A 23,377-nucleotide genomic window follows, 5' to 3' on the forward strand; every position below is an offset into this window, starting at 1 on the left:
CCTTGCCTCTTTAAACTTTATATAGCCCCTTTCACACTGCACGTCGGACCCGGAAAATTGCCGGAACATTGCCGGGTCGACTTCTGTGTGAAAGCAAACACGTCCCGGGATTGATTCCGGGATTGAACCCGGGTCGGGGACCTAGTAACATTGCCGGGTTCAGTCCCGGAATGAGCGCTGTGTGAACAAAAGCCAGAACTAATGCCGTGTCGTAGTGATGACGCGCGTTATCGCGCGACTCTTTTAGCGTGTTTTGAAGGCAGATCAACGTTCGCAACGAAAAAATATGCACAAACTGTAACGAAGCAGAGATCAGTCAGTTCCTTACTTACCGCGCTGAAGCTGAGATCATTCGCCAGCTTAAGTGAAAGTTAACGTGCCTAGCGTTTTCGACTCGTACATTACACGTCACACCCTGATATCACGTATCTTTACGGGACCTTTACGGGTTGTGTGTGAACGCACGCACATATTCCGGGTAATCACTGGCAGTGTGAAAGAGCAAAATCTAGCGACCCGGGTACAAATGCCGGGACACATTACCCGTGTATTTGCCGGAAACGCAGTGTGAAAGGGGCTTATGATATACAGCTAGCTCAAATGCAACTTTTCCTCTTGAAGCAGGAATTTGGCACATGGAACGGCTTTTATTTTTTGTTTTATTTTATTTTTTTAATTAATAGTATGTGCGTAGATGTCTGCAAATAAATAGAAAACTGATCAAAAGTGACAGTAAAGACATTTACTATATATATTATTATATTTCAAATAAATGTTGTTTCTTTGAACTTTTTGTTCATTAAAGTATTCTGTAAAAGAAAGAAACGGCAGGAAAACCTCGTGTCAAAGTGATCGACTGTGTTAGAGATGCAGTTGACAGGAACAATGCTCTTTGGGCCTTCTTATACAAACTATCCCATCCATCAGGGTCCCTCACAGCTGCTGCTCTTCATTGTGTCTTGGACCCAATGCAGCGCTGTGCTCCTGTGAGGACCACTGAGTAAGTGTTTTTCAAGCCTGGCAGTGCTGCCCACTGAAATATGGATGGGGTTGGCTCAGTTAGACACGCTACAAAGTGAAGGCATTTCCTCATCTCAGTGATTTCGCAGAAGTGACACCAGGAAAAGAGAGACGAGTAATTGGCTTTCCCACCTTGTTGTGAGCTTCCAGTGCGGGCTGAGCCTGTCAGATTGGAGCAAAGAGTACCTGTTGGACTTGGTGGGGGAAAACAAGCATTGTTTATAAGTGTAGCAATGTAACGGAGGCTTTTCTTTAATTAGAACGCAACCCATCATCAGAAGGAGGACGTCTAAACGCAGTCATGGAGCACACAAGCCTGTCAGGCAACTGTTGTTCTTCTGGGCAGGTTTGTGCAGCGAGAGGAAGCTTTGTCCTTTGTACCCTGCATGGCAGGTTCTGCTGTCAGTGTAAACACATATTGTGTTCATAGGGGAGCTGATTTGCAGACCTTCGTTCTGCTGCTCTGATGTTCCCAGAATCGCTCTGTAAGAGGGGTGGGGCAACTTGGGACTTTTTTACAGTAGCCCCTCACTGCAGAACACAAGATCCAGGGGGCGTGGTTGGATCCCCATCTAGGGGGTGGAGATTTGTAGGTTTAGGGGTGGAGATGGGTAGGTTTAGGGGTGGCGGTGGGTGGGTTATTAGGGATCATGGGGTGGAGATGGGTAGGTTTAGGTATATGTAAAGTGGGAGGAGTTGGATCTGGATCCAACCACGCCCCCTGGATCTTGTGTTCTGCAGTGAGGACCATCTCCTTTTTTAGGTGGGAGGTGGGGTGGGCTGAATGGGAATGGAAAGCTGTGGTGGATTACAGAAGAACGACATTTTGAGATAAACAGCTGTGATATGTGTAATTGGTTACACTTTTTTCTTTTAAAAAAATAAAAAAATAATTACATCAATCTAGGTTTATGCAAATCTATAATTATTGTTAATGATTTCATTGTTAATTTGTGGTCATAATACAGTGGTTTATATATTTATACAAGTTACTTCCGGTCTTCGAATTTGATCAGCCAAGCGGCGTTCCAAGGGCAGCACTGCTTTTCTCTTTTTTTTCCCCTCTCTCTTCAAAAAGAGGGAAAAATTGAGATTGATAACTTTGCAGAGTTTACAATGTTGAAAAGTAGACTTTTGACTGTCATTAAATTATTCATTCAAGGAATATCAGTTGAGGGTGAAATATTTCCCCATGCAGATTTTGCAACCGATTTAAAGGGATAGTTCACCCAAAAATGAAAATTATGTCATCATTTACTCACCCTCATGTCGTTTCAAACCTGTATAAGTTGCTTTCTTATGTTGAAGATAGAAGATATTTTGAAGATTGCTGGTAATCAAACAGTTGGTGGCTGCCATTGACTTCCATAGTAGGAAAAAAAATACTATGGAAGTCAATGACAACCACCAACTGTCTGATTACTAGCAATCTTCAGAATATCTTCTTTAAGATATTTAACTATCCCTTTAAGTTGGTGACGCATTTGCCACATTGACCAATAGAAACCTGCTTGAATTGAAAGTGAGTTCAATGTAAGCTGCTTCATACATTTCTACACTATACTACTGACAATAGACAAAGCTTTTTTGTCCAACAAAAATTAATCTACGTGATCAGACGGTCATCTTTATTAAGATTCGGGATGTTAATGTGGAACTGTAAAAATAAATAAAAAGGACAATCAGCCTAGAATAAACAAATTATTAATGACCAATCATTTTGGTTTTTACAAGATGGACTCCACAGTACTGACACCAAATTGAAATCCATACTCAAAATTTCAAATCAATCTTAGGCCAAGCCCCCCAGAACCCTCCCATCTGATAAAGCAGTGATAGTGCCAGGACCTGACAAATGATGTACAGCCTGCTGTCTTCAGGAACATATTGGATTTTCAGGCCTACTGATTTGCTGAGAGATTGAGCCCATTCCCCCACTTTCATCCCCCTTGTGGCCACCTAAAGGAGATTTTTTTTTTTGTGGATTCATTGTTGCAATTAAAAATAATGCCAGGAGCCCCTTAAGGTATCACCATATAAGTGTGTGCACATGTGTATGTGCTTGTGCCTCACTAGGAAACGGGCCCAGCCCCCCAGTCACTGCTGTGCTCCATGGACACAAACTAGCGGTGAGCGACAGAGGCTTGAAAATCCAACAACACTAATCAGCAAACTGATTACAGGACGTTTCTTCTTTCAGCAGGGCTTACAGCACCTAACACACAATCAAGGCCAGACTTATCCTGCATCGACAACACCGCACACTGGTGGATGAGGGTAAAAGAGGGCTGCAGCTGCCACCATTTCACACTAAATGACCGTATGAGAGTGTGGAAAAACATCCATCATGTGGTTGCTTGTAAAACAGACAGTAAACAACTTTAACCAAAACTCAATTAGTAATCATTCTGCTATGCTAACAAATGACAGATTTGCAAGCCCACATTCATACACACAAATGGGGTTCCGTAAGCACTAACATGATTGAAAAACATATAGAAATTCCAATAAATCCTTGTTTTGAAGTTCAGGGTTCTTCAAAACATCTCGCATATGTCACATCACACGGGGAATCCCTCTCCCACCCTCCCAAAACAACTAGATTTAAGGATTTGCTTAAACCTTTGCATGGTATTACGTCCTCTGGGATTAACATTTCTGTTACTGAATGTGAAAGGCAGTTAAGAGAGACAGTAATCACAGATCAAGAGAATGAACCCCCCACCGAAAGACTCGTGCAAAACAAAGGGAATAAAACAAAAAGGTTGCACATGATTTAGGTATGTGATATTCAGATGGGAGACATTCCTCTGAGGGATGTTTGTCTTACAAGGATCACTCTTTATTGCGCTTCATATAAAACATCCATTGATATGTACACACATTCTCAGAGGTTCACTAGTGTCAGTCACAATTCCAGTGAAGACCCTCTCAAGCCCAGATGTTACTATGGTACTGTATTAAAAACAAACCCATACAGCGCTTAGGATTTGATCGGGTTTTATCCTTCACATTCTTCAGTGATCGTACAGTGCATCAGCTCTAATGAAAACACTTCAATCCAACTGAGAAAGACATGTTTCAACTGAAAATTATATTAAAGATTAGATGGATTGGTGTGGAGCCATTATAAAAAATAAAAAAAAAGTAGGTAAAATAGAAAGACGGCCTACATAATCACTGAAATGAGTCGGGAACAGCTTTTTGGGTGAATCTCTCAAAAGCCTGTCAGGAAATATCTGGGTCACATTACCATTTTGCATAAAGAAAATAAAGCCTACATTTTAGATAATTAAGATATCTGGCATTTAGGCATATTTAACCCCTAAATTCTCACTGTAATGCATCTTGAAGTTTTACTCTGTCGATATCATTATATGAGTATTATTGTAATGCAGGATTTTTAAAACAGCATTTTTTTTTTAAACCAAAATCAGCATAAATTAAGGTAAGCTATCCTTTTTTTAAATGAAATGTTATATACATTACACAGTATGGTATTGTGAATGAGAATCTTTTTTGCATTATGGTAAAGTGAATTTGAAATGTAAAGCCTTAATGGTGCTTTCTCGTTAAGCCAAAACAATTTTCTTATTTCTTTTCATTTTGGAGTGAAATATAACTGGACATTTTCTTGACACATTTTGAGAGAGGTTCACCCTGTAACATATGTAATGATAAAGCGGTGCACACCAACAGTTGTTGTTTCTCTTGTGCTTCAGGTCTTCTGATGGGAGAGTGACCTCTTATTTGCAGTTGAGGAGCTGGCGAGAATGGGTGTGAACGGCGTCTACAAACGCTCCCACATTTTCTGGGTCCATATCAGGGTACAGGCCATGACCCAGATTAGCGATGTAGCCCTTTGTGCCAAAGCCCTCCAACATCCTCTTCACAATCTCTGATATGCGCTCCTGATCACACACAAACGAAAAGAAGCGTTTGGGTTGGATATCATACATCAGGTTTGTCCTCTGGTCAAAATCTATGAGCTCCGGGGTTTTAAACAATGGCCACTTTATTTTAAGTAAAGAAATGCTTTTGAAGCACAAAACACTTCTATAAAACGTAGTCTAAAGTGAAGTGAAGCGGAGAACTGGGGCCCGTTCTTTGTACCTCGCTTAATACATCTGAGATGATTTGAAAGATGCCAGATCCTCTAATCGTGATAACTGATCTCTGGCTAAACTGGTTCTTCAAACAAATTTGTGGATTTGATTAAAATATCTGGATTAAGTCGTCTTAAAATACTTGAAACCATGATCAGCAATGCAGCGATTGGCTGGTGGCAAGACAGCAACATAATGACATCATATAATAAAAAAAAAAAAAAAACACCTGATGAAAAATTTCTGGACCTTTATAAGGAAACAGCCAAGTGAGCAAAACTACATAAATGTTATAATAAATAAATGAAATGTGCACTGTTTTTATTTTATTTAATTATTATTATTTTGTTTTTTTTTACATGGTTTTTCCATGGTTCCCAATTATTTTTAGTTCAATGTTGTAATCAGCAATTCATGTAATTTTATCTTTGAAGCAGATTTGTTATGTGACAGCATTAATTAAAGTTTCTTAAGAAACGCTCCATTATAATAGCTGTCAGCACTCAAATTAACTATGCAGGTAAGACTCTAATACAATTATAAAGCTATTATTTTATCACAAATAAATCTTTCAACTAATAAAACTAGCTGTGCCTATAGTATTATATAGTACACAACATTATAATATTATTTTCTAATTATTTTTTAATGATTATTATTTTAAAAGATTGTCCCCAGATTAGTAGGGTACTCTTTTAATAGAGCAGCAGTGGCTGGGATAGATTTTAAATATCAGTTCCATTTAAAAAAGATGCAATCTTATCCTGTTTACATGAAATAAAACTGCTCCCGAGCAGGTTTAAGTTTACGGATCTGTTGCTATGACAGCAAGTCCAGGATGAGCTTCGAAGAACCAAATAATCCAAGATCATGCCAAATCATCAACAATCAAATCCAGCTAACTGAGTTAGCGTCATACGAAGAACTGGGTTTCAAAGGAAACACGATTCTTTTGAGTGTTGTTTTGATGTTCCTTTCCTCACCTTTGTGGCATAAAGTGCGCAGGGATCCATGTTGCCTTGCAAACTAACTTTTCCTCCAGTCCTGACACTGAAAAACACAAACATGACAATATATATATATATATATATAGAAATGGATGAATTGAATCAGATGTGGGAAGTGTAGGAAGAGCAGCCAATATGTGTCCAGCACGAATGGGTGTTTGTAGACATCTAGACAAGGAGTTTCTTAAAAAAATAAACAAAACACAAAAAAAGATCGTTTTAATTTGTTTAGGATAGCAACTACATAATTCCCATAATTCCATTAGTTTATGACTTTATTATTTTAAAATATGTATGAAATATATAAAGAATAGCTGTTTGTCTAAACCTTTGACTGGTACTTTATGTGCATACACACAGTGCTTTAATGGACTATTCAGACTCAACCAAAGCCTTTCATCTTACTGGATTAGAATCCTATATTGACATTTGGCTGTCTGTAATTTTTCTGTTTTTAAATCTATAAACTAGAATGTTTTTCATCTGCATAAAATGAAACAGAACAGTGTAATGAGGACACAACTCTCTCACAACTGACTTTTAGCTATGAAGCATTAAAATAACTTTAAAAAAAATAAACAAGAAACACTTAACATTCTGGCTGTGAATTGAAACTGTGAATCTGAAGGACAGCAGTGATATTGACGAGCAAAGAGCTCTTTATCCAAAACCACAATAATGTCCAAGTGTTTGAATGCACTTCATTTGGAGTTTGCCCAAAAGCATAATAGATTCAGTTGCAATGTGGCAAAAGATTTCATGGGCAGATGTTTTGTTAATTTTAATAGCACTGCCCACACTTCCACATTATAAATACATTAAAAAAATTAAAATTACACCTGGTTTTGATCATATCTAAGTGTCGAGGGAATCGTTGCCATAGGTACTGGTCTTAGGTTTTCTTTTCTTACATGTTAGTTGATGTTTTAATTTGGTTAATTTATATTTGTAATTATTTTATTATTATTATTATTATTATTTTGTACAGCACTGTGGTCAATTATTAGCACTGTGTGTATTATTATGTGCTTTATAAATAAATTGGAATTGGAGGTGCTAGTAGAATCATGCTGTAAATCAGTTTTTTATCAGCAGAATTGGGCATCCTATTTTTATTAAAACAAAAATGGATAGTACAAATGCATACAATGAAAGACAATCTGTTAAAAAAAAAAAAAAAACTGAAACTTGATCACTTACGACAGTGATCCTAAAAACAGGGCTAAAGAACAAAAAGGAAAAGGTCTTATAATGGGCCAGCCAAAGCCCTGTTTTTACTCCAACTGTGACACTATCTGAAATATGTAGTGCACAAATGTCATCTAACAAAGCTGAACAATCTTTAGCCAATCTGCCTCGAAGATGAGGCCAAAAACACACCTACACAAATGTGAGATTCAGTTCTTTGAAATAAAAGGATGAAGGAACAACACTGCAGTAAAGGACCTGGAAGCGAGAATTGCTTATGAGTGTGAATACTTTTGCAAGGCGCTGTATGCGTAGGTATAACCCTGAAATCAGAAAACAAAATCTCACACCAAAGCTGCATCACATTGCTGTGACTGACCGTGCTGAACGCGGATCTATGGTCCAGTCAAGACCCACAACTTCATAACCAGACTCAGAGAGGTCCTCAAGCCCATAATGACCATCTTTAGCAAAAACAATCTGCAAATGAAACAGAAAAGACAAAAGTTACAGAGGAGCTGAAGGATCGTTGGAAACTTTCAAAAGAGATGCCTGGAAAAAAACCTGACCTGATACTGACAACTAGTGACAAATGGTGTTATTACAAGTGTGCATGTGTAGTGTGCATACTGTGACATTGCTGTTCTCTGGATACTTGTGCTCAAAAAGAACATGCTAACACTATTTAATGGTTTTCATTAATAAATCAATAAATACATTGTAACAGCTCAATAGTTTGTTTACATTTTAGTATAATTAGTGCTGTCACATCGATTAAGCGTGATTAATTATGGCAAGCCGTTTTGACATTTAGTCCTCCAAAGGATATGAAAAATGAAACTAGTAATAAACATACTTCTTGATATCTGTAACTTAATTCTCACATATTAAAATGTAATTTTCACTAGTAAAAATAGTTATTTCTGATATCATGAATTCCTTTTTGGATGTGTGCATAGTAATGAATTACACATGGATATGTGCATAATTTAATGACGAGTGCCATCCCTAGAATGGCGGATAGACGACAAGGTGCAGATCCCAAAAGAACACGGCAAATTCGATTGCCCTCTCATGAAAATAAAATGCTATTCTTCTGTATTTTTAATATTTATTTCGTTAACAGAGGCTATTTACACTAATTCCACCCACCAACGTGTGGTTGTGTTAAGACAACATTGCAAAAAGTGCGCATTCTAAAGCACCTCCAGTAGTGCGGGTAAAGCCCATAAAAGTACTTTTTTTTACACGATCGACCCGAGTTCAATTCCTCTTTCTGCCGAACTCGTTCTTCTCCATTTTTCCATCACATATACTGTAATATTGGAAAGGCATTTATTTTCAATAAAAATGAAGTATATAATCAAAAAGTGGAAAATAACGTATCTCTTTCGGTTAAGTTTAGGTTAGGTGTATTGTCCCAAAGATGCATCCATTTAATAATTTTAATAAAAATTATAATATACGTTATTATTGCATACTGTTTTACAACACTGGGGTTCAGATATTGGCCACTATTTGCACTGAGTATTAGAAACAGCATCTAACTGCCATTATCGCAAAGAAAATACTCCTATTTATAAATAGTGTAAATATAATCTATCGCTATTTGCACTTAGTGTAAACAGCATATCATTAAAAAATACTGCTATTTTCACTTTGTGTAAAATATTAACCTCTGTTGCTATATAATAAGTATATATAATTAAAATAATAATAAAACCCTGTTGTATCACTGTAGTTTCGCAGTCCCTTGCTTTCAGCTTAACTCTAGCCTTAAAAATAAATTGCATCACTTTTTATGTTACTGACATCTTGGGATGAATCACATATGCTGCTGTTTTACAAATTCAAATCACATATTAAGTGTTACTTCGTAAAACAGTTAAAGCTAAAATCTAAAAGGGTGTTCAAGCTCAAGAGATATTACAGCGTCAAACTCTACTCACCATAGGCACATTGTCCAAACCAGATTCTTTGATCTTGTCTTTAACACGGCGAGCAATGTCTCTCAGATAAGGCAGAGAAAACTCTTTAAACTCCACTGGGCCCAAGCAACCAGTATGAGACTCGAAAACCTGCAGAGCCTAAAGGAATGACATTTGAAGGATATTAGATAAATCTGACTCTAAATTACACAAATTCTTTACTGAACATCTAAATAGTGCTACAGATTTTTAAATCTCAGTTCACTGGTTCTCTCACCTGAGCTCCAGCTTTCACCTGTCCGAGAAGATACTCCACTATGACGTCCGTTAGCTGGCTCAGGAGTTTGTGGCTGGCCTCTGGGTACCTGTAGAGCCAGCGTTTAGCTTTTGAGTGTGTGGGGGAGCCTCCTCCTTCAATCATGTAGGACATTAGAGTCCACTGTATTCATAAGAGACACAACAAATGATGGAGATCATTAGTGTACTTTTCTTTTTCTTTGAAAGAAGTGTCTTATGCTCACCTAGACTGCATTTATTTGATAAAAATATACAGTAAAATTTGTAATATTGCGAAATATTATTACAATGCAAAATAGCTGTTTTCTATTTATAAATATATATATATATATATATATATATATATATATATATATATATATATTTTTTTTTTTTTTTTTTTTAATACATTTATTCCTGTGATGGAAAAGCTGAATTTTCAGCAGTCATTACTCCAGTCTAGAGTCACATGAACCTTTAAATTATTCAAATATGTTGATATGGTGCTCAAGAAGCATTTCTATCTATTATCAGTGTTAAAAAAAGTTGTGCTGCTTAATATTTTTGTGGGAAGCATGCTATTTTTTTTTTAATAGAAAATTCAAAAGAACAGCATTTATTTTAAACATCTAATTTTCTCTACTGAATAAACGTATTCATTTCTTTCAAAATAAATAACATTTTGAATGGTAGTGTCTATAGTTCAGATGAACAAAATGCTGTTTGCAGGAGTTTCAATTATTAACTATGCAAAACAACCATCTAGAGTCTAGACATTTGCTTCTATTTAGCTTCCAAAAGAAATACTAAACAAATTATTTTTTTATATGTTATCCTCAAAAATCTTGTGACACTGCATTTTCAAAGCATGTTCTCTAGTTATGTGAGGATTGTTGCTTGGTTTCTCACTGGAGCTCCAGTGAAGCCGATGAGAGGCACTTTTCCCTCTATTCTGTGTCGTGTCAGTGTGATGGCTTTAAAAACGTAGTCGAGTTCAGACGACACGTCCACTTTAGTCTTCAGTCTCTGCAGATCTTCAGGCTCCTTCAGAGGTTCTGGGAAAGTGGGGCCCTTTCCTGGACTCATCTGAACCTCCATTCCCATGGCCTGCTCATACACATTTTATACATGAATAGACATGCACACTAATGTTAATCGATAATTTAGTAAGTTAGAGGTCAGTTGACCTTGATTTACCTGAGGGACCACTAATATGTCAGAGAAGATTATGGCAGCATCAAATGGGAATCTTCTAAGTGGCTAAAACAGAAAATTGAGACATTGTTAAAACTCAATATGCTATAAGAAGCAGCTAAGAATGAAGATGCTCAGTGGCGCTGACCTGTAGCGTAAGCTCACAGCAAGCTTCAGGGGAGCGGCACGTCTCAAAGAAATCCTTCCCTGCCCTCGATTCCCTGAACTCTGTTAATAGAGCCACAGAGACACTAATTAGTAAATATACTGCATATAGTGAATAAAAAGAACAACTTTATGGTTTCACATGATTGCTACATACGTACCTGGCAGATAGCGGCCAGCCTGTCTCATACACCACACTGGAATGTGCTCGATCTCTTCTCCCTGAGCGGCTCTGAGGAATGTGTCGTTCTTCAGCTCTGGAAAGTCTTTGGGGCTAGGATGGAAAACAGCAGTGTCTAAATATCTCATTAACTAATTCACACAACATTACTTTTCACAAATGATAAACATCTTTAGTGGTATTCATTTGTATTCAGAAGCCCCTCCCTTTGGTTGAGATGATCAGGTCTCACAGATGTTTTAAGCAGCAAGTGAAGAGACTAGATAAGGGCTTTTGAGATCAGGGGACTAACGGTTTCCTCTTTCCTCACAGCTTGATAAGTGCAGGGAAGGCCACACAAAACACACCCTGTTGACTAAATCACAAAGCCATGCAGATATACACTACCCTTCAAAAGTTTAAGATCAGTATGTTTTGTTGTTGTTGTTTTTTTTTTTGAGAGATGTGTTTTTTTTTTTTGAGAGGGTTTTTGTGTATTATATATAAGTGTGTATAATGTGCCACAAATTTTACATTGTTACAAAATAATTACAATTATTATTAACTCTTATCTCTTTTTAACTCTCTATTCTTCAAAGAATCTTTAAAAAAAAAAGTTCCCCAAAAACAACTGTTTTCAACTGTGATAATAATAAAAAAAATTTGAACGATAACATTAGTGTATGTGATGTACAGTGAAATGTAAATATAACTGTAATATTTACTTATACAGTATATAATCATTATTATATTATCAATACTGAGAAACGCTCTTTGGTTATAAAATTATAGATTTTATTTTGTGATTTAAACACATTAATCAGAAAATAAGTAGTCATTATTATTGCAAATCTTTTTTTTTTTTTTTTTTACCCTTAATTTCTGACATTTTAACACTTTGAACTGTACAATTACGTCCAAGGTACATTTGCACACGTCAAGAAAATACATCTATTCAAAACATCAATAAGACATCTGAAAAATACGAGTTTCCCACAGTTTACAGTTACTAAACTGAAACTACACATGCAACATGATACTTTACTCACAATAGCTACTTTGTATTACCTGCCTGCATAATCGATATATGCTTTATAAACGAACCTGCTTGTATCTTAACACAGATACCTGTCGTCGTATTACTGAATATTAACAGAGTATTATTTTATCATGACAGTGAGCTCTGGTTCTACAACAACACGTATAATGAAATCAATAAAACACGCCAATCACCATTCATTCATCATTAACTTACAGAATCAGGCCGTCTTTATCCATTATTGCCAGCGTCAAAGAAGAGCTTGAATAAGAGTTTGCAGGCTTTGACAAGCTGTTACTCTGCCTGACACTGTGTTGTAACAAAATGAACTACGTCACGTCTCCAAACTCAAACTGAGGGCGCGGCCATCTTGAAATGGTCACATGACCATGAATACTTAAGTATACCCTATACTTAAAGGTATAGTTCACCCAAAAATGAAAAGTTGTTCCAAACCAGTATTATTCTCGTTCTTCGACTGACACACACACACACAAAGGTATTAAACAATTAATTTCTGGACCGTATTTTTATTTTATTTTTCACTGGGACCATCAATTATTCGATTACCCAAATTCTTTAAAATGTCTTCTTTTATGTTCAACAGAAGAAAGAAACTCATACAGGTTTGGAACAACTTGAGGGGAGTAAATGATCACAGAATGACATTTTTGGGTGAACTATCCCTTTAAAGAAGACCATCAGATAAACTATTTCGATGTAATTTCCTTAGTTTTGGTAGCATTGTATTTCATGTCTTCTGTATTTTAAGTATTTTTATACAGAATTCTATAACACACAGAATTGCCTTATCAATCACAAAAGATTAACTTTATTAGGTTTCTAGATAATGTACAAATGTACAAAATATTTTAAATATACAAAGCATTTCATTCTCAGCTAATCAAAGCAATTTACTTAATTACAAAATATTGCCCTCTGTCACTGTTCATTACTGTAACGTTATCAATATTGTTATTAAAAAAAACTTGGTTTACAGTGCATGGATTTCATTTAGTCATCTAATTATTTTAATTTAAACAGAGGTTTTCAAACATTTTGTTTCCAACAACCTCAAACTATGATCCTACAAAAACATATAGGCAGCTATTTAATGTCATTTATAAATGATTCATTCCATCTGAATAAAACAACAACATTTTTTTTCAATTCAAATGTATTGGTTGAGCTCCTTTTACAATAAATATCCTTCGGAAACAGCTTTACAGTTAACTTGGACAGCCCTAAAAGTAAAGTCTTTTATTTGCTCTGAATTTATTTGCAGACCCTATAGCAGCCCCCAGACTCCAGATTGCAAAGCCCTCGTTTAAAAATATAAAAATAAATGTTTTGATGTGTAAAAATATCAATTAAACTTTGGTAGGGTACTTTGAAACATAAAATTATTTACAAATTGAAATGCAGCCATTGAAATTTGAATGTGAAGAGCAAAAGTAGCAAACAGGCTGTTAAAACTTCAATTTGAAGCAGAAGTAGAAAATCTGAACCTTGCTTACACATAAGTAAGCAGATTGATCCCATTATTAGTTACATATTAGTACATCGATTCATAGATAAATCACAGGTCTTTTGATCATCTTGAACAGTACAAAAATAGGATGGATGATTTTGCATCCTCATGGCTGCTGCTGGTACTGGCCCTCGGTGGCTGTGTAGAAGTCATCTAGTACACTCTGAATATAGTCAAACGTGGGCCGGTCGTCTGGTTTATTCTTCCAGCACGTGGTCATGATGTCATAAAGTTCAGTGGGACAGTTTTCAGGACGGGGCATCCGGTAGCCTCTCTGAACAGAGCTCATGACTTCACTGTTACACATGCCTAAGACAAGAAAAAAAGAAAGAAGTGAAACTGAGTAATAAATATCTGAAGGAGTCTTTTCAGAAAGGTATTTTTGTCTACGGTTATGGCAAGACACCACAGGTGTTTTAACTAATTTTAACTAATAGACATCACCATACTTTCCTAGATGATTAATCACAGTAGTGTTTTAAATAATTTTTTTTTTTTTTTTTTTTTTTTAAATATGCAATTAATACATTATCTAATTAAATATGCACTCGTTTGCATACATTTTCAGGGCAGAAACTGTAACACTGGATAAAGCCAGGTTCAAAATTCTTGTTTTATTTTGTGACAGAGAGGATTTTGGATATCTCTTTTTATCACTCAATAAATCAGAAAATACATGGATAAATGTGTTATGTTTTTAGGAATAAAAAGGAAGAAAAAACTTTAGAATACAAATAGGAATAACACAGTAAAGTTTGGTTTATGTAAGTGCCACAAATGTGGAGATTTCTGGCTCAGTGCAATACATTAGACAATTAAATGTATACTTTGGATGCTTTCTTTCCACCAGTCTAAAGTAAGACATGTAATGAAAGCAAAATAGCCCAAAATCTCAAAACTGACCAGTGAATAAAACGGTTTTGCCTTTACAATGTTTTACCTTAATATAAAACGAAATATATTTCTCAACCAATGAGTGCTCAGGATGCAAGTCATTATTTTTGCAATTACATTCAGTAACATTTGCATCACAGAAACCGTTTCGGATATTACAAATTGAGCACAACCGAAACACTCTAACACACTTTGACCAGTAGATGTCGACAAAGTCCTGACAAAATAATCTGCTGCTAGCTCTCAATATACTGGTGTTGGAATGCTTTATTTAAACTCAAATGTAATCAAGGTGCCATTAACACAATTATATTACCTGGATACGGAATTTTCCCGTATGTTATAATCTCATACAGGAGAATCCCAAAGGACCACATATCTGATTTGATGGTGAAAGAACCGTAGTTGATGGCCTCGGGTGCCGTCCATTTGATAGGAAATTTTGCTCCTGAGACACAGAGCACACAAATTCACACAGATCAGTGAGGTCTGCTGATGCAGGGAAACTATCACAACATCAGTATGATTAACAAGCCTTAGCAGGCACAGTCTGGAGCGGCATCTGACATGGTAATGCTGTAGAAAATGACTTGTCCATCTAATACGCTGCTAAACCACTGAAAGGTGTCACACACTCACCTTCTCTGGCTGTGTATTGGTCATCCTCAATTACTCTGGCCAGGCCAAAATCAGCTATTTTGCACAACAGGCTGTCTGAAACCAGCACATTAGCTGCTCTCAGATCTCTGTGGATATAATTCTTCTTCTCAATGTAGGCCATACCTTCAGCAATCTGCAAAGACACACACACACACTCAGCATTACTGACATAAACAAACATACACTCAGTTTGAAGTCAGTAAGATTTTTTTTTTTAAACAGAACACACTGACACAATAAATTGTACGTGTAAGACAGTAAAGACATTTATAATGTCACAAAATATTTTGTTAATCAAATTAGTGCTCTCGTTTGAACTTTCTATTCATCAAAGAATCCTGAAAAATGTTTTCACAAAAATATTAAGCAGCACAACTGTTTTCAACACTGCTACTTTTAAGAAAAAAAGCAGTAAATCAGCATATCAGATCTGATCACGTGTCACTGAAATTCAGCTTTGCCATTACAGGAATAAATTACATTTTTAAAATAACATTTGAAAAAAAGTTATTTGAAATTGTAATAATACTTCACAATATTACTGTATATCTGATCAAATAAATGCAGCCTTGGTGAGCATAAGAGATTTCTGACAACTCCAAACTTTTGAACAGAAGTGCACATACACACACATCCGCGTGAGGACATTAATAAGCCAGTTAGTAGAGTAGATCATAGTAAATAAGCAGTCTATGTTTTTTTTATTCCACTTCAGGAATGGGTGTAGTCACATTTCTCACTTAATTTTAACAGTAAAAGTTGCTTTAACAAAGGGAAAATTGTGTTGTCTCACTTCCCCATTGGCATCCTCTTTCACTCTCTGAAACAGGATGTGCAATTTTGCCATTTAGTGCTGTTTCACCAGAAATCAGATTCTAGGCTATCTTTAAGTCCTTAAAACTCATACCGAAAAAAAAAAAAAAAACCCATTCTTCCTTTCATTTATTTATTTATTTTTCAAAAGACAATTAAAAAATTTTTTTTAAACTTTTGAACTTTTGACTTTTGAAACAGTTGGTTATGACTGTAAATACTGTATGATGTCCATGATGCTTTAACCAGACTTTTTTTTTTTAATCATCATTATTCTGGTTGTCACATGATATAGAAATTCTATCGAAATCTTAGATTTGTAAATCTAATGAGATCTTTCATTCTTGAGAAATCGACTGATATAGTCCGTTTTTAAATATGCACAGACAAGAGAATCGGTTCCTCTTTTTCTTCAACTAATGGAAAAAGTGATGTCAGCCTCATGACGCAAAAACCCGTAAAGTTACTCCTGGAATACGGAAATGGAGGAGTAAGAGAAGAGAAGGCTAATTCATGTCTTAAACCGATATTTTTACCTGTGCAGAAAAATCTATTAGCTTCGGTAACTGTACTTTGCAGCCAGCCGCACTTTTCAAGAAATCCAATAAGCTTCCTGCAGAAAGAAAGTCGTTCAGAATACAATTTTCTTGCAACTACAGATTTCTCAAACTGTAACTCTCATAGTTCTCTCATTTTAATCATTAAAAGAGTATGTATTTCTTGTACCATTTGCCATGAACTCAGTGATGATGTAGATGGGCTCCGTTTTGGTGACGACAGCATAGAGGCGCACAAGTCTGTCGTGCTGTAAGGTTTTCATCAGGTTGGCCTCCTCTAAGAAAGCCTCCACTGACATTGTCCCCGGCTTCAGTGTTTTTACCGCCACTTTTGTGCTGTTATTATAGTAGGCTGCAAACAAAAAGAAAGCACAATTAAACATGTGACACTTCTCTGTGGTTATAAATAATCTTCCTGTTCCAATGCCACAGTCTCAGTCCAGCCACAAAACAGTGAACTAAAGGTTGAGTCTAACACGAAACACAACCATGGAACAGAGAATTCATCAGTATAGATGTAGGAACTGTCAGTTGGTCCTGAAAAGCCTTTTATAGGAACTGACTCCTCTGAATTCTCACATTTTCCCACCAATGATCTTATGCAACTCACAGCTGTCCATAAACTACATTTCTTAGAAGTGATGACACGGTGCCACTATGTGAAGGACAGTTACTGACCACAGAGAAGCAAAAAGACATCAGATATGTTGCACAACTTGCACTGTGTTTAGTGCGTGCTTATCCTTTGTTCCACTTAAATGCCATTTCCCTGTTCATTATTCAAAATTACAGACATCTTTCACAGCTTTGAAGTGGTTTGCATACTAATTTTATACTGGACATGTGACGCCTAAATGTGCATCATAGCCACTGGAATCTAATAGTTTGTCTAAAATTTTGCTGAGATGTAACAAAGTGAGGCATGCCAAACAGAAGGAAGTCTTTCCGTGAAGTCCGTCTGTCATCATACGGACTTCTTGTGTGTTTAAGGTCTGGCGACTCTGTGCCAACAAGGCCATTTGTGTATTTGCTAAGGCTGCTTCCTGCAATTCATCATGCCAGCTGAAAGGGAAAGAGGCATATGAATAATAACAAAATCCAAATGCAAATCCTGCGTCTGTTGCATAGCAGTTTCCTCCTCAGATCTGACTGATAAGAGTTGTGTCTGTGCCGGGTCTCTGTGAACTATCAGTCTGAGCTACAAGGGAGCCATTCATGCCAGCCAGAAGCCACAGTAGGAAGACTCGAGATTTGAATGCGAGTTGTCAAAGCTTTTATGGCTCAAAAATTAGATACTAACAATAAGCCTACACGTGTTCAAAGAAGGTTGATTAATCGATACAAACACTGAAGGATGCCAATTCTAAGCCCACTGAAGACCACATAAAACAGCGGGGTTTCTGATCAAGCGCTTGGGGGATCTTAGAGACGGAGAGAATTTGAATAACAAGACCATAAAGAAGAGAGCAACACTTTTGCTGTAGGAACACGTAATGGACTTCTGTTTAAGGGAACACTCCATGGCTAAATGAATGTTTGTGACTTCAGGCAAATTCCAGATCCTTAACTCACCCATCCACACCTCTCCAAACTGCCCTGCTCCTAGCTTCTTCACCATCTTTATGGATTCTTTAGAGATTTCCCATGCATCTTTGTCCCAAGGTTTCTGTGCTTTTGGCTTCTCACATGGTTTCTCGAGTTTTCGACATAATCCATCTGCTTGTTCTGTGACAAAATGATGCACATCCTTCTTATTTTAGCAAACCATACATAAACGCGCATCCATTAATGTATTATATAATATAAATATATTTAATATAAAATAAATAACACATTTATAAATGCATTATATATATGTATAGTTTATTAAAATGACTATACACACATATATACAGTACATGTTATTATTATATGTATTAATATTCATTTATACATGTATAAATAAATGAAATACATTTAATATTAAAGCATGCAGTACATTTTATTTATGCAGCTACACAATATATCTTTTTGGCATCCTTAGAACTTACTGTGGTAATGTTTTATCATGCTGCTGATGTCAGTGAATGTGATTTTCGGAGAGATGTAGTAGCCTCCATTATCCAGAGATCTGATTTTGTAATGCTTAACAACATCCTGCCTCTGAGCATCCACATCTCTGATTGACAGTGAATAACTTCCTGTTCACAACAATGCAGAATAGGTTATGCTACACATTTATATTACCACAAAGGACACTATTAGACAGTAAACAGTGCACACCTTTTGAGGTTTCACTCTCCCGGATGAGGTAAGACCCAGGTTTGTTAGCAGGCGCCAGCAATTGTCTCTCTGCATCTTTCCGTGTGATATCTTTGAAGAACCATCTAAATTGGGTGCATGGTAAATCAAAACATACCAAGATGAAAAAGATGCTCAAAGATGAATATATATACTGTATAGTTACACTTGTACTGAGCAGCACTCACTCTTCTGTTTCCATAGTGTCAGCTTCTGCAACATAGTTTGAAGGAATGAATCCTTCCTTTCTTGTGGTCAAAGACCTTGCCTTCCACCACTCTCCATGCCTGGATAAAAAAAATATCACACTTCACATAAATATCACACTTCAAATAGAGCAACAACAACACAATAACAAGCAACTAAAAACAACAGATGACGACATTCACTCACTCTTCAAGAATCTTTAACTTCTCTCCTTTTTTAAAGCCCAGATCATCAGCATGAATGGCGTCATACGGATACAAAGCAACGGCTATTTTTTCCTTTTCTGTATTAAATAAATAAATAAATAAATAAATATAAAGCAATTTTACAATAGCATCAGAATGTGGACTAAAGCTCATCAGACCTACCTTCCATTTTTTGGAACACCTGACCAGGCAAGAGGCCTGGAGGCAGATTATTCTGTGAAATAAAACATTTCTTATAATCATAATATAATCATGAAAATGTTTTAAAGGTATTAAAACCCCTTCTCTTTAGAGTCTATGAAAGTCAAAACAGCCAAATGAATCTTAACACGACAAGATGTTTTCCCTCATCACTACTCACTACTTACTATATGAGGCTTATAGGAGGTTGGATCTCTCACATATACAGTTTGGTCAGTACGTACTGGCTGGTGTTTGTTCCCTTCAAGCACACCTCCATTTTGGTCATCATTCAACTTGGATTTTTTACAACCCATGTTTCCTGCAAGAAGAAGATTAACCATTGTCATTTACTGAAATATGAACAGAAATTGAAATCAAAACTAACCAAACCATAATCATGAAACACTTTTACATCAAAATAACTCTACAGCGCATTACATAATAATATACCTATACAATAAGACTTATGTAACTATAGATGTCACCGCTTCGGTATAGATAATTCAAATTAACACAACTGATGCGGAGGAGATTCCAGACCCATGCTCTTTCCCTGAACAAAGACATCAATGATACTTCTTTTACATAGCAGATACAAAACAAAACATTATTTAATTTAAATATGTATTAATATTTATTAATTTGAATATTTGATGATTGATATGTACAACTGATTTTAAAAATTATTTTATTACAGTTTTTTGAAAAACAAAATAATAATAATCATTAAACTACAAAATGAAAACATAATTTTTATTAAATATATATTTTTTAATTATTTAATATACATGATTGAATATACAATTTGATTAATAATAAGTATTATATATACACATACACACACAATGTTGTTTAATCTCTGTTTCATTGTTAAGATACATATTTCTCACATGAGAATGTATGGTTGTTGTTTATGTATATTCATTAAAGGGGCTGAATACATTTGGGAAGTGGAAGACAACTTTTTGTTTGTTTGTTTAAAAGCCATATTTCATGATGAATACAGTTCCATGTCAAACATTAAATGAATCCATTAAAAACATGTAAAGGCTTGTTTTAGTCTTTAAACTAAAGTGAAAGAAAAAAAGCACATTACAGTTCATGTGGTACCTAAATTCATGACCAACCAGGCCTAAGTCACAAAGAACCGACGTGACGTGTGCTCATCCAAATAGGTCAGCTGGCGAGAAGCAATGAGTCACACGGTATACAATTGCCAATATATATTAAAAGGCATCATTTGAATAACAATTTTCCCTTTAAATAATAACACACCCTCTCAACATGGTATAAGGAATACTTGGAGCTTGGAAGACCCAACAGAAGGTCAGGTGAACACATTATAGCAAACATTACACCTTGAAGCATATATAAGCAATATAATTAATGTGCCAAGATGGTGGAGAGCTATTCAAGGTTAGAGTTTCATAGGGAAGAAACCAAGGAATTCCCCTGCAAAAAAAAAAAAAAAAATGTCCTTTGCTTATTCTCACAGCTGAGTATATTAGAGAGAGGTAATCATTCTCTATTAAAATCAAGTGTAGGGGTCATAAATGCTGGATGTCGGCTTTACCAAACCAACAGGACTATCAGGAGGAAATGCATGTACCAAAAATCTCTTGAGCAATGGACTTTCAGTCAATGAGCAGCAAACACTGAATTACCTCATTTCCTTTTCTACAAGGTTACAGTTCGAACAACAATTAAAAATAGATATAATGAATATACAGGAAACGAGACAGATGGCAGTGTGAATTTCTAAAATAATACCAAAACTTGTTTTAAAAATATGATTTAATTAAAAAATAAATATATAAATGAATAATTACATTCTATATTTTGACCTAGCATTGCCCTTCCTCTGGGAAATTCTGACAAGATTGTTTGCCAATTCTTTCTGCATCTTTTGCTATTTCGGGAAATGTTTAACACCTGCCTTTTGACCAAAGCTTGAGCTCAAAGTATCCAGAATAAACAAACAAAAAAACCTTTTCCTAGCCATGATTAAGTCTGCGTACTTGGATAACATTTCTCAGTAAAGTCCACGACAGATAATTCTATATCTCTCAAAGCAACAGACATGGTTCTGGTTATATTTAGCCTGCAATTCATGTGATGTTAGAAGTAATAAGGCAGAAATGGGTAAAAAGTGGCATCCATTTTCCTGAAGGTGAGATGTCATTAAAGTTGGTTAAATGGCTAAAGAACACTAGGCTGAAATCGTGTATGTGGCTGGACTCTACTGATGAGACAGTATTTTTAGATGTCAGTAGGAAACTAACAAGGCTATAATGCTATATTAATGCAAGAGCAAGCAGGCCACTGGGGCTGCACACTTCCTCCTCTGACCAGTGTCTCTAGGGTGTTAAGTGAGACAGGAAAGACAGAGACACACAAAAGACCTCTCAACTACTTCTGAGTTTCAGTCTGCTCGTATAAGAATGCTATATGTGCCTTGAGATTATCATGTTGAATGATGAAACTTAATCTAGGCTATTGAACTCTGGTTTTTGTATCCTGCAGATACAGAAATCCGAGGCTCCAGGAAGGACAGTAAGTGAATAGGCCTAACTTCTGAGAAACAAAATATTGAAAAGGGCGTCTCTGCAACTACTCAGGGTCAAGTGTCATGGTGAAAAAAACTCACCACCTCAGCTAAAAAAAAAAAAAAAAAAAAGGGAAGCATGCCGTGAGAATCCCGCTGACCTTCACCTAAAGTTGATATTTTAAATGATGTTTTCATGCAAGACACAAACTGTAAAATGGAACATAAATGCAATATTTGAAAAAAAAAAAAAAAAAAAAAACAGAAATGTCCTAATGCAATTTTAACAGTTAAGTTTGGTGGTGACAACATACATTTCTCAATTATGTTTCATTTTACTATCAACTTTATTTCTGATGTTTTTCCTAACATTCCTAAGGAGAAATGAAAATAGATTCAGATGAGAGATATATTGATCTTAGATGTATTTATTGAGAAATGTCCATATTTCATATTCAAATCTCTGACACACTGGTATCTTAGAAAATCTAGCCCAGTTTGGGACGTTTTTAGATCCCGTCAAAAACTCTATAGGAGACATGTGAAATGATTAAAGTCATTTTTTTTTTTTTTTAAGAGACGAATCTAAGAAGCCTGAGAATTCAGTTTCATCTCTTTGCGATGAAGGAGAAACGATGAGATCTCATTAGTGATTTCTCTTTCCTATGGGAAAGTTGGGGTTTGTAACGTTGTGCGTGAATCTTTCGAAAACTCATTCTGAGAGATTAAAGTGATCATATAAAATTCTTGAGTTAATAATTATTCAGATTTTACAGCCAGTGTAGCCTATTACTTAAGGAAAACGATTAGGCTAACCGGGTTTTTCTATTGTGGTAGCTGTAAGTTTCCATCAAAACACATTTACATCGCGTTGAATCGATATTTAAACATGTCTACATTAGAAAGAAAGGCAAAGTGTAACGTTACGGGGTAAAACTTCGTTAAATTACACATATTTACTGTAACACCCGCACAACAGACTGCAAGAAAGTATTAAGCAGAGTAAAACAGATAAGAAAAGTAGCTCACCTACCTGTCAACTGTCAGAAAAAGTGGTTAACTCTCATTTAAAAGGACAAGTTTCTGAGTGAAATGAGCGTCGAGTGCGCGCGCTGTTACTCTCATTGAAGCGACGCATACAAACACCGAATGAGGAACACAAGACTGGACGCTGCTGTTTTCACTGCTCTTTCAACTTCCTGGTACAATATTTACCATGTTGATCAGAGTTCAGTTTTATTTGTTTGCATAAAGCCGCAGTGCCATCACGTTTGCCAAGCGTCAACTCTGTGTAGTATTGGGGAGAAAAAAGTAGCCTATATCCGTAATCTCATGATGTGGCAGGAACATAAGCATTCATTGGGCTACATTGACGGTTGAGTCAAATTGAATAGACGTTTGTCAAACTTGCTGAATGA

General features: G+C 36.0%; 2 protein-coding genes across 5 annotated transcripts; both read right to left on the minus strand.

Annotated features, from left to right (window-relative positions):
- Positions 1–3,840: 3,840 nt before the first annotated feature.
- Positions 3,841–12,464, minus strand: LOC109067003 (uroporphyrinogen decarboxylase). The gene is made up of 10 exons (XM_042774172.1): positions 12,300–12,464; positions 11,046–11,158; positions 10,868–10,947; positions 10,723–10,785; positions 10,435–10,632; positions 9,527–9,688; positions 9,271–9,408; positions 7,701–7,801; positions 6,110–6,176; positions 3,841–4,931 (listed from the first exon to the last, which is right to left on the minus strand). The coding sequence occupies exons 1-10, from the start codon at positions 12,320–12,322 to the stop codon at positions 4,767–4,769; spliced, it is 1,110 nt and encodes a 369-aa protein (XP_042630106.1). The 5' UTR covers positions 12,323–12,464; the 3' UTR covers positions 3,841–4,766.
- A 423-nt stretch (positions 12,465–12,887) lies between these two features.
- LOC109067021 (tyrosine-protein kinase Lyn-like) lies at positions 12,888–23,151 on the minus strand. Of its 4 annotated transcripts, none has more exons than XM_019084037.2 (13): positions 22,993–23,151; positions 19,657–19,733; positions 19,394–19,445; positions 19,212–19,308; positions 19,007–19,105; positions 18,801–18,904; positions 18,569–18,718; positions 18,111–18,263; positions 16,708–16,890; positions 16,518–16,594; positions 15,148–15,301; positions 14,825–14,956; positions 12,888–13,923 (listed from the first exon to the last, which is right to left on the minus strand). In XM_019084037.2, the coding sequence occupies exons 2-13, from the start codon at positions 19,726–19,728 to the stop codon at positions 13,721–13,723; spliced, it is 1,476 nt and encodes a 491-aa protein (XP_018939582.1). In that variant the 5' UTR covers positions 19,729–19,733; positions 22,993–23,151; the 3' UTR covers positions 12,888–13,720. The 4 variants fall into 4 exon arrangements, with proteins under 4 accessions (XP_018939582.1, XP_042630100.1, XP_042630095.1 ...); XM_042774166.1 differs by having other exon boundaries at positions 22,989–23,151; XM_042774161.1 differs by having other exon boundaries at positions 19,600–19,733; positions 22,989–23,151.
- Between the last annotated feature and the right edge of the window lie 226 nt (positions 23,152–23,377).

Source organism: Cyprinus carpio, chromosome A2 (genome assembly GCF_018340385.1).
Source record: "Cyprinus carpio isolate SPL01 chromosome A2, ASM1834038v1, whole genome shotgun sequence".
NCBI classification, from domain to species: Eukaryota; Metazoa; Chordata; class Actinopteri; order Cypriniformes; family Cyprinidae; genus Cyprinus; species Cyprinus carpio.

Bases quoted from the DNA above. Each gene is read 5' to 3' on its own strand.
- LOC109067021 (XM_042774161.1), bottom strand. From the start codon at position 19,728: ATGGGTTGTAAAAAATCCAAGTTGAATGATGACCAAAATGGAGGTGTG. The intron at 18,905-19,006 runs GTGAGTGCTGCT...CACCCAATTTAG, and splicing joins GACACTATGGAAACAGAAGA to ATGGTTCTTCAAAGATATCA. The intron at 14,957-15,147 runs GTGAGTGTGTGA...TCTGTGTCTCAG, and splicing joins CCAATACACAGCCAGAGAAG to GAGCAAAATTTCCTATCAAA.
- LOC109067003 (XM_042774172.1), bottom strand. From the start codon at position 12,322: ATGGATAAAGACGGCCTGATTCT. The intron at 11,159-12,299 runs GTAAGTTAATGA...TTTCCATCCTAG, and splicing joins GATAAAGACGGCCTGATTCT to CCCCAAAGACTTTCCAGAGC. The intron at 4,932-6,109 runs GTGAGGAAAGGA...GTGTGTGATCAG, and splicing joins GCGCACTTTATGCCACAAAG to GAGCGCATATCAGAGATTGT.